A 16272-nucleotide genomic window follows, 5' to 3' on the forward strand; every position below is an offset into this window, starting at 1 on the left:
CTCTTTCCCCGTCCTATCGCTCTTTTTCTCTCTTTAGTCCCTCTACCTGATCCGCCAGGAGATGAATGTTTCCCAGAAGCAGCTGGGAGAGTTCTGCGAGGCCCTGAAACAATACCTGAAGAATGTGTCTACTCAGAGAGACTGTTTCCAGTGAGTTGACTTCATTTGTCTTACTTTGACCTTCTAGTATTTTTCTAATTCCCTCTTTCTCTCTCATTGCGTCTTATAAGTATGTTAGTACAACACTTTTCTGTGCTTTTTTTTTTAGTGCTGTCAGACTTAAGTGTTCAGTTTTTATCTGGGAAAAGCACATGCTCTTTATTAAGTTTTATATGTTTCAAAATGTCTGTCGGAGGGTAGCAATAACTGTACTGCATAACTGCTATGCATTTCTTAAAGAGTAAACCTGTGCCTCTCTAATAAATGCATGCGCTTCATCAATGTGTATTTATCCCTAATGTGTTGAAATAAGACACTGTATCGTTTTACCTCCTTTAGATAAAGATGGCAGGTGTTGTTATTCTAGTTCATGAATTAATGATGAAACTGGTTAAACAATTGCTGTTTTTCTGCACTATCAATAGATAGTGTTTACAAATCCCTAAAAGATCAAGAAATCGTCCTGAACTACTTTAAAATTAGCAAGTTACTCAGTTTTGTCCCCTGGGTAAACCTGGATAAGCTACTGTTCAAAAGATTGGGATCAGTAAGATTTTTTTAAATTAATAGTTAAATTATTCAGCAAGGATACATTAAATTGATTTAAAGTGACAGCAAAGGCTTTTTCATTTTTTTTAAATAACTGCTTTTGAACTGAAAACAAATCATGGTTTCCACAAAAAAAATTAGCACAACTGATAATAATAAGAAGAAATTAATTGAGCACCAAATCGGCTTTGCCATCACAAATACAAATACAATTTGAACATAATTTAAAATAGAAAACAGTTATCAAATTGTAATAATGTTTCACAATATTACTGTTTTTACGGAGCCCCCCTAGTCCCACTTTGTCAAAAAAAATTATTATAACTATCTCGTGGCCTCAAGATAGTAACTCGTGGCCTCAAGATACTATCTTGAGGCCACAAGATACTATCTTGAGGCCACGAGTTACTATCTTGAGGCCACGAGTTACTATCTTGAGGCCACGAGTTACTTATCTTGAGGCCACGAGATAGTTATAATAATTTTTTTTGACAAAGTGGGACTAGGGGGGCTCCGTAGTTTTTACTGTATTTGTGATCAAATAAATGCAGCCTTGGTGAGCATAAGAGACTTTTTTGAAAAACAACAAAACAAATCTTAATAACCCCAAACATTTGAACAGTAGTTTGCTTCATTTTCAAATTTTTGGTCAGGCAGCATTTTTCAGCCCCACAGTATAAAATAATGATGTAATAGCAGTGAGTAAAAGAGGCCCTTTATAGTGTTTTTCATGGAAGCTCCCTGAGACCGTTCTCTGAGAGAGGGTTTTGTGTGGCAGCATTTACTGCCGTCATGATTCACATCAGACTAGTGAATAATTGATCAGTGAGAACATCTGCAAGCTTCTCTGCTGAACTGTCATCTCTGTAGCCTCCCTTTATTTCTTTCAACTTTCCTCCTCTCATGTTCTGTTCGTGAAACGGTGATTGAAATGCTCTTTGATTTCTACTACAGCACATTTTATTCAGATTAACTTATACCTCACAGACCGACTTGTTCAGATACTTTTGTTCACTGTTTTGCAACAATAATAATTCTGTACAGTTATTAAAGTCAACGTAACATCAAAATTGAACCTATTTACTTTCTTAATGCGCATTTTTTGAGGGATTCATTGGAGCGAGAAAGAATCATGTCTTCATAATCTTAAATCTAAATGTAACTTTCTCTCAAATGACTTTCTCTTTCCACTTGCATCGCTACACAGCAGTGTTATTTTAATAACATTGATATACTACCGTATTTATCATTGATACACTACACTATTTTGAATTAGATTTCGTTTTTATATTTGCGTTGACTTTAAATGTCTGCTGGAGACATGACCTGACAGGTTCTCTAACATGTGGGCGACCCAAGATTGAGTACAGCTTGAATCATTTCCCCATCCAGAAAGCGTTGAAAAAGCTGCTTGCTGCAGTTTGCTGAAAGTTTGAGGAGTCTGTGGGAGTTGTCAGAACCTGCTAATGTTTAGACTTCTGTTGATTTATTGAGCTAATGCTAATCATTGCTGTTTTGTTGCCTAAAGGGCTGCAGCTGTAGCCGAACAGAAATATCTGAGGAGTTACTGCCATCAAGTGGAGGGTCATACAGTACAATGAATAATTATGCCTCTGTTAACGTTTTCAATATGGCAGGTTAATTGCCGTCTCTTTGAAAACATTATCCTTGTTTTCTTGATTCTCACTGTTTGTTTCTACAAGGTTTAACATTGTTTTCCATCAGCTCTCTGAATCTGTGTTCGTGAAACGCGAGATTGTAAGTGTGTAGTGTTTTTTCATTGTTCTTCTGTTCACCTCTCTCCAGTGTGACGGCTGTGCGGCTGCCTGACGGCCTTTCCTTTGTGGTGTACGAGTTCTGGGACGGAGAGGAGGAGTGGAAGAGGTAAAACACATTTTCTCCTGTGTGTGACTGTGTGTTTGTTGTGTTCACTAGGATCTTCGCACTTAACTCTGCTCATCACGATTGTCATGAGCACCTGAACTATCACGAGACAAGACATGAGAAAAAAAAAGCTTTTACTTAGAAGTTAAGTGTCAAATGCATTAGTCTATTGGTATGGTTTCCATTAGCATGTATGGGGACCAGGGGTGTAACGGATCGTGGTTGATCCGTAGGTACCCGGTCCCACGGTTAGGAATGCATGTGATTCACGGATTAATTGAAAAGATTAACCATCATAGAGTGAACATGCACATGTTTTTAAGTCCTGTCTATTTAAACATTCAAGCCATTTCAAACCATTCAAGCGCAAGAAAACACAAAAGAGAATTCGGGACTCGTGCTCTGAGTCCCAAAATCTCTTTAATATTTTAGTGGGCTTGAACAGACAAATACTCGCAAAATTGTCAAAAAAAACTTGTATGGCGAGTATCCTCGTAGTCATAGTTGGTTATGTCTTAAGTGAACGTAAACAATTTAGAAAGAAAACAGATGCGTATCATTATATTGAAGCTGTGCATTCAGGCTTAAAGTGACAGCATCATAATATACCTGCTGCTGTCTGTACCAATATATGATATATTTTATACAGTATATATTTTATAAGACTATGCAGTCTTATCTTACAATTGATAATTCATTTTCTACATGAATACCGTTAAACCTAAAGCACTATTTAATTTGTATCGTAGTCACACACACATACTTCTTTTTGAACTGAAAAATGATCTGATCCGTGACTCAAAAAACGTAATAACCCCCTAAAAGAGAACAAGATTTAAAGATTTAAATTTAAATAAATATATTTGCCTGTATTTTTTGTCTTTTGGTTGCAGCTGAACTTAACTTGTATGGAAAAGAGCAGCTTTCCCAATTTGATCAAAACATTTGTGTTGCGAGTGATAGGAGGGTGGATAGACAATGACAAAATTTTCATTTTAAAGCAATTTATAAGCTCATTTAAACTGACCTAATTTAAGGTGCTGTATTTTGCATTGCTCTTTGAAATTTTGTGGCCGATCATCCAGTCATCCAAATTTTTTCCGAAATGTGATCACGCCTTTACAAACACCCTTGTTTTTCAAATAATAACGTAGCTTTATTATTTACATATCAAACATAATTATCAAAGATACCGGGTTTTTTTGGAAGTTACATTCAGAATCCACTTTTACAGTAGGCTTTATTATTGATGCTACTTTGCATCTGAAGATATCAGAGTTCTGGAACTGTGTTTATTTTGCTCCTTTTTTAACCGTCTCTGCTTCTCTCTCAGGCACCTTCAGACTGCAGCTTGCAAGGCCTTCCAGCATGTCAAAGTGGATACTCTATGCCAGCCCGAGGCTGTGTCCTCTGTTGCTGTGCCTGGTGCGTTTCACTCCCGCCTGCCGTAGAGGCTGTTATGGGCTATGGTGCCAAACCAGCCTTTGATGCTACTTTTATTGTCTTGTGTAGTTGGGAGATGTCTGTACATTTCACAGCCATTATGCGCCCTGCAGGATTATGTCCTCTGACAGTCTCTACATTTAGCGTGTTCACACTTGGCATGTTTGATTCGATTAAAACGAACCCTGGTGCGCACCAAACAAGCGGACCGAGACTGCTGAAGAGAACGAACTCTGGTGCGGTTCGAATGAAATATGAACGCAACATGGACAAAAGACATGTAAACGAACCAAAACCGGGATATGTCACAAGATGCTCAAGCATACCTGTTTTATCTCGTCATAGTCGCGATGTTGCCCATCACAGTTTGATACAGGCATCAGAACCGCGTCTCGTCGCAGATCTTCATTTGTGTGTGATGGAGGGGTTCCTCCCGCTGTTTTGACTCCTTTACACATTTGATAATGAGATCACGAGTTCTCAGCTGGTCAAAGTACCATCATATGTAGGCTACACACATACAACGAGTGCATTTAGCCCAGCACACAGCATTCTTTTAGATGTTCGGTAAGTTCTGTCATGAAATATACGTAATAAAAGCCGACCAATCAGGTTGTGAACATATCCATATGCTTTTAGGTTTGGTGTTAAAATGCCAATGTGAACACTCAGCGTTTTTGAGTCCAGACCAAACGAACCGAACTACAAGTGTGAACACACCCTAAGAGAATTAAATGCAAAAGAAAGCAAAAGCAAAATCAAAATTCTCCATCAGACGTTCCCATACTCCTTCCATGGCATAATAGAAACCTTTGATCGGATTTCTCTTTGAATGTGATGTGATTTCAAAAGCCAATCCCTCGCCATGTGGTAGCCTACCGTTTTGCATAACCGCAGCAGAAACGATTGGCTTGTATATGTATGCCGGTTGACAAATTTCCACCATATTTTGCAACGTGAAAGTAAAAGCTATTTTCAATGTGCATGTTTCAATTACCTGCCATAGGGAAATAACTAGTAGAATAACAAAGTGTAGTAAACGGTAAAACTATTTGCACTACAAACCAGTGTTTATAATTATGACAATACATTAAAATATTAATATAATAAGAAATACCACTTTGCAAAATCAACCAGCATAATGAGCTGTTTTGTACAGCTTAAAAATAAGCTGGACAAACATAAAGACGTGCAGTTGAGGCATTCAATATTTACTGTTGCTTATCTGTTTGATAATGACACTGACAATATCTCTCTCTTTCTAGCCGCATGGTGCAGCCTGAACAAAGACTGAGAAGCGAGCCAGTCTGCGGGTGGAACGGTCCCGCCTTATGCCTGAAACCCCTCTTCTTCTCCACTTCCCCCTCTCTATCCCTGTCACAGTCCCTGCTATCTTAACTACCCCCCTTTCAGCGCTCTCCCCACTCTGTCTCCTTCTCTTTTATAATTACTTGTTTACACAGTATCCATTTGATATTGAGCCAAAAGTAGTGTCGGCTGCAGAGAACGCCGGACACAGTACCAGTTCCCTCTTCACTTCCATTGCAACGTACAGAGACAACACTAAAACTCCCCAAAGCATTTGGGAACCTCACCTGGTTGATTCGCATTTGCATTTGAAATATCAACTTGCATAAACAGTCTCTTCTAACTAAATGAGGCTGATTAATATTTCATCCCAATTCTTTGCAAACAGTTCCCTTTGGTACAACTTCTGAGAAGACAAAAACTGTGCAGCAAAGTATTTCTACAGCTGTCCATGGACAATAGTATTTCTGTAAAGGTCATTTGATACTAGTTATAGGTTGGTGTTATAAATACTTTGAACTGGATCTTCATGAGCCATGTAGAGCAGTGGTTTTCTAACCTGGACCCACGACTCTGCACATTTTGTATGTCTCCTAATTAGCACACCTGATTCAGATCATGAGATCGTTAGGGAGAGAGCTCCAACTGAGCATGTCAGATAAGAGAGACATACATGTGCAGAGTTGTGGGTCCCCGGGACCACTGATATAGAGAGACTGGTATTTTTGTCAAACCGTGAGCATGACACATACTGCCAGTCAAAGGGCCCACATTTACAACACACCAAATAAACATCTGCTCCAAAAGCACAATGTACCTTAAAGGATTGGTTCACTTTTAAAAAAACTTTTGCTGATAATTTACTCACCCCCATGTCATCCAAGATGTCCATGTCTTTCTTTCTTCAGTCGAAAAGAAATGAAGGTTTTTGATGAAAACACTCTCCTGTTCGAACTCGTTCATCAAAATGAACGAATCTTTTTCCAAGTCAATTCGTTCATTTCGTTCGTTAAATTAACCAAATGACTCGAAAAAAGATTTGTTCATTTTGATGAACGAGTTCGAACAGGAGAGTCACACAGAACAGAGCAAGGCGAGCATTTGACATTATTAAACTTAAACTTTGTTATTTCTTTTTTAAATGAGCGATAGTTTCGCTTGATAAGACCCTTATTCATCGTCTGGAATCGTTTAAAGCCCTTTGAGCAGTTTGCAGTTTGCACTGAAACTGTCTTTTGGACCTTGAACCGTTTGGTGCCCAGCAAAGTGCATTACATGGAGAAAAATCCTGGAATGTTTTCATCAAAAACCTTAATTTCTTTTCGACTGAACAAAGAAAGACATGGACATCTTGGATGACATGGGGGTGAGTAAATTATCAGCAAAAGTTTTTTTAAAAGTGAACTAATCCTTTAACTATAGATTAAATGCTTATGTAAATGTGATTTGCTGATAGAGACTAGAGAATATCCTGAGTACGTAATAACAGAATTATCTTGAAAATTGTATGTCGACCATTGTTGACCGATAATATATGGATCTAGGAAAGAGTGGCACTGACTTAATATTCCATCAGTTTTATTGCTTCTAAATAATTAAACATATGGCATCAAATCATTTCATTTCTCAGGACAAGCCAAAATTTAGTAGAGGATTTTTCAAAAATTGATGTTGTTGACCAGTAAGACTGTTGTATTTGTGTGAATTTCTGGTTGGCTCGAAATGTAAACAACTCAACACCAGGCGAAACCAACACGGCCCAAACTGCAGCGTTCCTTTCCCACCAATCCTGCCTTCTGTTTGGTTTGTTTATCCCTCACAGTGAGTGCATGTTACAAATGAATGTCCAGTAAATGATTTGCCGTAGAATTTAGCTATGCTACTTTAAATGGATTTTGTGCATTTCTTATTTTCTTTTATATTACTCCAGTAATGGAACAAAAAGAAACAAAACTATATTAAATGAATAAAACTATATGAGCAGTCACTTTTAATGGCATTGTTTGATGAAATACTACTTCTTATACCCATGTATGTTTCCGTATACTGGCTTTCTCTCTTATAAGTGAGTGTAGAGATTTATTGCAGGGATGCAAAGTATTATATTCGTCTTAAATTTGTTAAAATTCTAGATTATGTAGAGTGCTGCTATTCAATAAAGTACTGAAAAAGGATCTGTGCATTTTTCAGCTTCATTCATTTTCAGTAAGAGTCGTTATTTTTAAAGTCATTGGTTGTTGAAATGAAACAAGATGAATAAACATTCTTACATTGTCACTTATTTACAAATGTACTTGTGCATAACAAAGTGGTTCCAATGAAATCTAAAGGACATTCCAAATATATACTCATAGCCCCGCCCCTTTTCCACGCAGCACTCGTGTTCTGTCTTCCAGTTTGTACTTCCACAGCATGAAAGTAAGATCTTTAGTATTTATGTATGAACTGCTCGTTTTAAAATCTTCCCAGTCTACTGACATTTGTTATGACATTCACTTCGAACATTACAATGCTCGTGATAACTTTCACAAAGTCTACCATTGGTAAAGCCACTTCACCAATTTGACAGCGATGCCATAGAAATATACAGAGCTACCGCAAAAATATAATTATAATTTATCTCACATCTATGCTGACATGACAATGGACATCCAAATTGCAGAACATTATAAAAAAAAAAGACTACACAAATAATTCATGGGATTTACATGACAGTTATTTTGTCTGAGGTATTTCATTTCGAGTTGGATTATTGTTACATTTGTACATCAATCTCCACAATTACTCCACACTTGAAGTATTGGAGCGGTGTCAAAAATTCTGAAAGACCATACAGTTAAAAGTCCTTGTGTTGAATAGTAACGGTCAAAAAATTACACTTCACTTAGGAGTTGCATAATCGCAATTGAAGTGCTCTGCCCAAAGATATAGATGCCACAGAAAAGTGTGATCATTCCCCATGCGATCAAAAGATACCTGGGGGGAAACAAGGCATGTTATTGTACATGTAATAGAATGAGTGTGAATTCAATTAAACATCCCATACAGGATCCTAAAGAACTACACTTCTCTCACCTCATTGTAGGAGAAATTGACTCAGACTGCACCACAAATATTAGGCAAAGTCCTTCAATAAAAACGTTTGCACGTGAATATAAAAATTATGAACACACATCATGCTAACATGAAAAGCATTAAAAGATTAACATTATATGTATATGCGCAGACAAAGTGTTGTGAGAATCAAGCTGAAAATCATTCATATTAAAATGGTTCATATCATGAGGAATATTTTTTCTGAGACATGCAGGAATGCATCAATCATACAAGTACAATTACCTGGAAATACAAAGATGAAGAAAGCACTGACTCCCCCGACAACACTGATCACTTTGCTGATGTCAGGAATGAACACTGCTATGAGAAGAGTGACTGTGACCCAGGCTGTGGTCAAGGCAACACGTGTACGGCTCTCGTAAGACTCCGTCACCGCGGTGTGTTTGTGTCGCTGCCGCAGCAGTGGATCCTGGATCACAGATCTACACGCATAGACTGGTCAGTTACTCTATATATGTAACTGCTCTGTTTTTAATAACCATAAGACACAGTTTATCGCATACCTTCCAAGCAAGACAATGATGGGGTAGATGGTGATGATTGAGATTCCAAACAGCAGCCTGGCAATGATCATGGTCACATCACCCCCACTGTACGACATCAGAATATCAGGAGCAACGTTCTTCCCAAACGTCAGGTACCCAAAGACTCCTACAAAATAGTCATCTGTTAAACAATACACTCGTTACTAAACTAAATGCCTAATCAACCATTACACTCTTCCTGATTTAAAAAAAGTGATAGTGATCTGGTATGAGCCAAGAAGACTGACATAAATATATATAAACCCTGGGTTCAATCAAGTCATCATTGAACCTTGTAGGATTTTTTAAATGTTTTTGAAAGAAGTCTTTTCTGCTCATCAAGTCTGTATTTGTTTGATCAACAATACAGTAAAAACTTATTAAACATGTATAATAACTGTTTTCTTATTTACTGTTTTAAAATGTAATTTATTCCTGTGATTTTCAGCATCAATACTCCAGTCTTCAGTGTCACATGATCCTTCAGAAATCATTCTAATATGCCGATTTGCTGCTCAAGAAACATTTCTTATTACTATCACTATACTATATAGTTGTGCTGCTGTTTGTGGAAACTGAGATGCATTTTTTTCAGGATTCTCTAATGAATAGAAAGTTCAAAAGCAAAAAGAAATTTATATAACAGATGTCTTTACTGTCACTTTTGATCACTTTAATGCATCCGTACTGAATAAAAGCATTAATGTCTTTAAAGGGGTCATATAATGGTACATGCACTTTTTCAAGTTGATTGTACTGAAATGTGTGTTGGCAGTGCCTGTACACAACCATCATATCATGATAAAAATCCATCCAGTGTTTTTGTTTTAATCTCCTTATATGTTTTCCCCTGCCTCAAATCGAGCTGTTCGACCGTGTGACGTCACACGGTCGGACGCCCCTCCCGCGATTGTTGATTGACAGCCGGGTTTCAACACAGACCCGCCCTCGTTCGTGAGCCAGCTCAATCATAGTCTGCGCGGACCGGCGCGGTCATTGTTGATATGCTGGAGCACTGTCTATGAGCAGAATGGCGTCTAAGCGAAGTGGTGTTCTGTTCTTGGGTGTAATAACGAACACAGCAGTCATTTTAATGTTCCTAAATCCGAACCGCTGAAGACGCAGTGGCTGAGTTTGTTTTCGAAGGGAATATTCCCCACGAGCAACGTGGGTTCATGTTTGCGCGAATCATTTCTCACCAGACTGCTTTATAAGGAGGGTCAGTATGAGCTGGTTTTGCTAAGAAGCTGCTCATGAAAAAAGAATCGGTACCAGCTATTCGTGTTCCTGCTGAACCTCTAGAACAACTGAAGTGAGTGTAACGTTTTATTAAACTTTATATTAATATTTATATCTTTGCAAATCGCTTGCACGCTTCACGATGAATGAGTCTAAGGTTTACACTTAGGGTACATTACGGCATGTTTTCTATGTACGACGTTCTCAATATAATTCATAATCCCACGTTTATACTGAACAACGCGTTATGGTGATTGTGTTACAAACGTGTACGCACAGAACAGAGAGGCGGGGTGAGCAAAGCTCATTATCTTTTAAAGTCATTTGCACTGAAACGGCGTGCTGAAAACAGAGCTGTTTTTGACCAGGTAAAATAACTGTTTTCTTACAATACTAATGAGAATTTTTAATTAAAGTATATTACAAACTTTTAATTTAGACCCTAAAGAATCATATTAGCTTGTACAAAAATGGCATTATACGACCCCTTTAAAAAAATATCTTACTGAACCCAAACTTTTAAATGGTAGTGTGTAAACAAAACACAGCAATAGCATCTGTCAGGATATAACGTTATTTAATGCTAATTATTCTATATATCTGGAAAGAAAAAAAAGCTAATTCAGCATTCACCACCATTTTTGCTGATGGGAAAAAAGTTCATTATGTACAGTACGTGAAGCATGCTTGCATATGAAGTGCATATAGAGTTGTGGTAATTGAGCTGTAATCACTGACCAGTGAGAGAGTAGATAAGGAGGCAGATCAACATGGACACCACAGAGATGAAGACCCAGTGGGACAACTTCCTGTTCTCCATACTACTGTAGACAGCAATGCAGGCCTCGTGGCACTAAAACAGACAGCGAATCAGCACAAGCACAACTGACTACAAACATCAGATCTCCAGCACACTGTCTACACCAAACAAAAGCTTTTCCTGTAATAACTAACTTTCTGCACTAGCTCATTCCTCAGCGATTACCCTGCCGCACAGCTCTTTTCATATCTCCATTTCCCTCTTCTCTCCATTCCCGCCTCGTAATCAATCAGCCCCACTGGCAGCGGACACAGAGTAGTTCTGCGCTATTCTACTATTCCGGTGGACTTTTATTACATTTTTGACAATCCCCCAGCGTTGACAAATAAAACACCTCAAAGATGCACCATTTTTCACACTTTGCATCTGACCTGACCTTAAATATTAAAGTGAGAGCAAAAACAACTTGAAGCTCCCCTCATTTGTGGACTAGTAATGATATTCAGTGAAATAATTTCTCTTTTTCTCCAAGAGTCAAATGTTAGTATGTTGGATAAAAGCAAGAAAACTCACCTGAAAGCCAAAGCAAATAGTTGGGATGACACTGAACATCGAAGCCCATGAGCTTACTCTAAAGTAAACAATAATAACAACAATCATAGTTAAACAGGCGGTTTTACACATGTCATTTCTGAAACCTTTTGCTTTCAGCTAAATGTAGTGTTGGGGAAAGTTTCTTTTAAAAGTAATGCTTTACAATATTGTGTTGTTACTGCCTAAAAAAGTAACTAATTGCGTAACTTAGTTACTTTTTGGAACACAGAGGAATAGGACGCAGGAGAAGAAAGTTCAACACTCTTACTTCAATAAAAACAAAACAAAAATGAAACACAAATGTCATGTTTATCTAAAGACATTTTTGCTAATTACTATTGTTGAATTGGATCATCGAAGGTCAGCAGCAAGGACATTGGTTCAAATTTTCCATCCATTATGGCGTTTACTCGCCATAGACGAAATTTTCCATCCATTATGACAACGTTTACTCGCGATAGACGAAATTTTCCATCCTTTATGACAACGTTTACTCGCCATAGACGAAATTTTCCATCCTTTATGACAACGTTTACTCGCCATAGACGAAATTTTCCATCCATTATGACAACGTTTACTCGCCATAGACGAAATTTTCCATCCATTATGACAACCTTTACTCGCCATAGACGAAATTTTCCATCCATTATGACAACGTTTACTCGCCATAGACGAAATTTTCCATCCATTATGACATAGACGAAATTTTCCATCCTTTATGACAACGTTTACCCGCCATGGACTCAATTTTTTAGGCCTGTTGTGTTTTCACTGTTATACGGTAGGTGGTGCTATTACACATCTTCTGAAAGAGTAGAGAATCTCCAGATCAAAACACAGGCATAAAAAGGAGAAGAAACAAGCGATAGAAGCATTGCTTATGCACGTTGTATTCTTAAAAAAAAAAACTGATCCTATTGGTCAAAATTTAGCTTTTTTATGAAACACCCACATTCAAGTGTTGATAAAAAAAAGATTTTTTAGTTGTTGTTTAAAAGCAGAGGCTCTGCTCTTTCTTTTGATATATTGCCCGTTCAAATTTGTATACAACAAAATATTCAGGGGGCCATGACATTTTTGCGAAAATGATCAAAAACACTACCGGTGGCTGGCAACTTTTATTTTGATTTATTTTTTACGCTGACAGGGAAAGAGTTAATAAAGTGTGATTAAATATATAAGGTATATTTGTGTGATTTAACATTTAATTATTGCGGGTTTTCATAATATTCTGAGTTTGCATTTCACTGTTTTTGTTCATTTTAAGGGATTTTGAATCAGTTTTTGTGCGAGTGAGATGAGTAAATGCATGCTAACATTTATTCTTTCAACATAGGGAGAGGAGTCAGTCAATACACGGGAAAATAAAGTAACCTGCATTACTTGAAGAAGTAACTTCGATATGTTGTTGTAAATTTATAAGTAACGCGCTACTTTAGTTACTTGAGTAATCTGATTAAGTAACTCCCTGAACACTGGCTAAATGAACCAATTACTTTCTCTCAGAGCTCAGTAAGCATGACAGTAAGATTTGTTCATGCACTGCAGGAGGAAAAGATGATGGTGTTGGTGAGGAGGTATAGATCCTTTATATAGCTTGGCACTAAATTTGAAAGCATGGTCACTCTCCACTTACCCACTGCTGTAAAGAGGTGACAGATTGATCTCATGCACGGGCCTCTTGTGGTATTTCACTGTAATGGCTACAGTGAGATATGTAGCAGCAAAAGTTCCTAGAACGCTAAACAAAAACAAATATCAAAGACGAGTTGACATTAAACAAATTATCTTGATGTGTGATGGAAAAACTTTGCTTATTAGTCAGAGAGTCATTTCGAAGCTATTCAAGATGCTGTGCACTGTAATGGCAATTGACCATAAATTAAAAGCAGAAGCAATAACAATGCTTCATAGAATTTATTAAAGCACAATCATAGTCTTTTTATTCACTTACTTCCAGTCTTAACTCCTTCCATCTAAACAGGATTTCCACAGTTTTGACCATCAATTTCCATACCATTTCCAAAATAAATTTGTTAATAAATAATACGAACAGATTTGTGACTTGTTGCACACAAATCTTTGAAAAGAACCAAATTAAAAATCTTTCGCCCACAAATCAGATGACACTGTGTCTTGTGAGGAAGTGCCGATGAAACACATTCTTGAGCAGAGCTAGAAAAATAACTATTATAGGAATTACCATTATTTTCAATGATTTTAACAACTTTAAAGACTTTTTCACCTTCCTGAATAAACCTGCTTTGGTCATCGCAACAGTGTTTTCTAAATTAGTGTCATTTTAGTATTATTTATATACTATATACTATTTTGAATTAGCTTTTATTATTATATTTTACATTTCTAGTTTTTTTAGTTTAGTTCAAGTTTTAGTAATTTGGTTATGTGCGTTTTGTCATTTTATTAGTTTTAATATACATATATATATTTCTATTTAGCTGTAATTTATTTTTATTTCAGGTTTAGTCATTTTAGTACTTCAGCTTTATTTCAAAAAAAAAAAACAATGTTTAATAGGTTTAGTGGTAACACTTTACAATCAGGTTTCATTAGTTAACAATAGTTAACTACTTTAGTTAACATGAACTAAGAATACTTCTACTGCATTTAATAATCATTAATAATGCATTAATAATGTTAATTTCAACATTTACTAATACATTATTAAAATCAAAAGTTGTATTTGTTAACATTAGTTAATGCACTGTAAAATAACATGAACAAACAATGAACAGCTGTATTTTTATTAACTAACGTTAACAAAGGATAAATAAATACAGTAACAAATGTATTGCTTGTGGTTAGTTCATGTTAGTTAATAAATTAACTAATGTTAACCTATTAAACGATTGTAAAGTGTTACTGTTTTAAATAACAATAATTACACTGTTTTGAACAACACAGTCAAGGAAATAAGCAAGAAATTGACAGAATATAGTTCCTCACCTAGTATACTTCTGTATGCTGATCTCCTTCGGGACAGAGAGAGGGAAAATGAAGAAGAGACACAGGAGAAACAGGGCAAATCTCTGGTCTGTGTACCAGTGGTACGGCATCTCTGATTCTGGCAAGCCTGTGATTAACTCATACATAGAGAGACATACTGCGAGAAATGAATGGAGATTGATCAGTGTGAAGATCTAATACATAATGACACTGTATGAGCAATTAGTAATAAAAAAGATCAAAGTCCCATCAACATGTTGCTTACATTTCTGAAGCTGGTCAGCCACTATGACTAGAAAAGCAACAGATATGATGAAAAGGTTGAAGACGTAGCAGATCTCACAGAGTTTGCCTATGGCAGGACCGCACACGTCTCTGACCACAGCCTGATATGTGTTTTGTCCACTGATTGAAGATGAATATCCCAGGATGACCAGTCCGCTGATCAGGAACACAAGAGAAATCTATGTGAGATAGAAATATATCATATATAATATCATGCACAGAATTACAATAGGCCTAAGTGCAAATATTTCATTCAGGCATTATAGAGTTAACAACAATGTGCATACTGAGAAATGACCAGTGGATGCATTGACAAGATAATTCTGTTAGTGCACATAATGGATGTGGTTGAAGCCACAGTGATGAAAACTGGTTAACTGAGTCATAAAATATTCAAACAATCCTTGTTTCACTATAGCATTCACACAGAGTTACTTGCCATTTCCACAGTGACAGCAGAGTGAAGTCCTCCAGCTTTCGCAAACGCCCAGGGAAAGATGAGAAGCCCTGCACCCAGCGCGGACTTCAGCAAGATGAAAACCGCTCCTAACGAGCCCAACTTCGGCCCGTTCGTGTCCAGTGAGGGCTTTGTTAAAAAGCTGATGCTCTCCTTTGCCAGCTCCTCCATATTTGGCCCTGTTTCAATCTCTGTTTCTCTCTGAGAGTTCAAACATTAGGTCAGGTAAATGAGAGGTGGAGTTTGGTGTTAGACCAATCAAACGCTGGACCCGCTTCCACTGTTCCACTAGCCACAAGAGTTCGAGTGGAGATTTACATTATGTTGTCAAATATTTTGTCTGATTCAAAGTGGGCAGAATGCTAGAACTAACGAGCCATAACTGGCAAAAATAACCGTCAGTTTTACCCTTATGAAATATTGCCCTACAAACATCGATAACAGATTTAAGTTGCCAATGCTGGCAAATGCCCATGGTATACACGGGACAATCCACGGCTAGCATTAAATGCTTTTAATTATCTTTTACTAAATCTACCTTTTTGCCTAGAGTAAAATCATAATGAATAATTATGGGAACTCAAACAAACAAAAAAAATGTTCCAATTAATTGATAGATTGGTTGCTTTTATATGGCATTGGTATTTTTGCCAATATAAAAACTATGGTAATTAAGCAGAAACTATCTATTTACTTTTATTTTGCAAGAAGGTTATTGTTCAAATTTATTTAAAACTGTTACACTTCCAGTGCTATTATTTTCACTCCCAAATTCCCACAACGTTTTAGGAACTCTTTTTGATTGTTTGCATCATAATCTTTTCTTTTCAGATCAAAAGACAAATGTTGGCACAATATGTATTGTGAAAGTATTTTGTAGATCATGTGCACTGTGCAGGATATCCCACATTTAACAGCATGCGTTCCAAGGGTGGGAGTTTGGCACCGGTGCTACAGGCTCACTGTCACTCTCCTAGAGCCCAAAG

General features: G+C 37.0%; 2 protein-coding genes across 3 annotated transcripts in view; one reads left to right on the forward strand and one right to left on the reverse strand.

The window, feature by feature from the left end:
• necab2 (N-terminal EF-hand calcium binding protein 2) overlaps positions 1–5713 on the forward strand; it is an 86069-nt gene extending 80356 nt beyond the window's left edge. For both annotated transcript variants that reach the window (XM_056254850.1, XM_056254858.1), the window contains 4 exons: positions 38–150; positions 2515–2592; positions 3926–4017; positions 5301–5713. In XM_056254850.1, coding sequence (XP_056110825.1) covers positions 38–150; positions 2515–2592; positions 3926–4017; positions 5301–5329 — 312 coding nt within the window. In that variant the 3' untranslated portion in view covers positions 5330–5713. The remainder of the gene's footprint in view (positions 1–37; positions 151–2514; positions 2593–3925; positions 4018–5300) is intronic.
• A 2446-nt stretch (positions 5714–8159) lies between these two features.
• On the reverse strand, positions 8160–15532 carry slc38a8a (solute carrier family 38 member 8a). The gene is made up of 10 exons (XM_056255041.1): positions 15269–15532; positions 14810–15008; positions 14545–14701; positions 13214–13318; positions 11557–11614; positions 10962–11076; positions 8964–9111; positions 8683–8882; positions 8419–8470; positions 8160–8319 (listed from the first exon to the last, which is right to left on the reverse strand). Exons 1-10 carry the CDS (start codon positions 15455–15457, stop codon positions 8217–8219), a joined length of 1326 nt encoding a protein of 441 aa, XP_056111016.1. The 5' UTR covers positions 15458–15532; the 3' UTR covers positions 8160–8216.
• Between the last annotated feature and the right edge of the window lie 740 nt (positions 15533–16272).

Source organism: Rhinichthys klamathensis, unplaced genomic scaffold, assembly GCF_029890125.1.
Source record: "Rhinichthys klamathensis goyatoka isolate OS25496 unplaced genomic scaffold, OSU_Roscu_1.1 h1tg000005l_1, whole genome shotgun sequence".
NCBI lineage: Eukaryota > Metazoa > Chordata > Actinopteri > Cypriniformes > Leuciscidae > Rhinichthys > Rhinichthys klamathensis.

Coding starts and splice junctions, on each gene's coding strand:
- slc38a8a (XM_056255041.1), bottom strand. CDS start 15,457: ATGGAGGAGCTGGCAAAGGAGAGCATCAGCTTTTTAACAAAGCCCTCA. Junction 15,009..15,268: donor CTGCTGTCACTGTGGAAATG/GCAAGTAACTCT, acceptor TATCTCACATAG/ATTTCTCTTGTGTTCCTGAT. Junction 9,112..10,961: donor CCTTATCTACTCTCTCACTG/GTCAGTGATTAC, acceptor ACTATTTTGTAG/GAGTCTTTGGGTACCTGACG.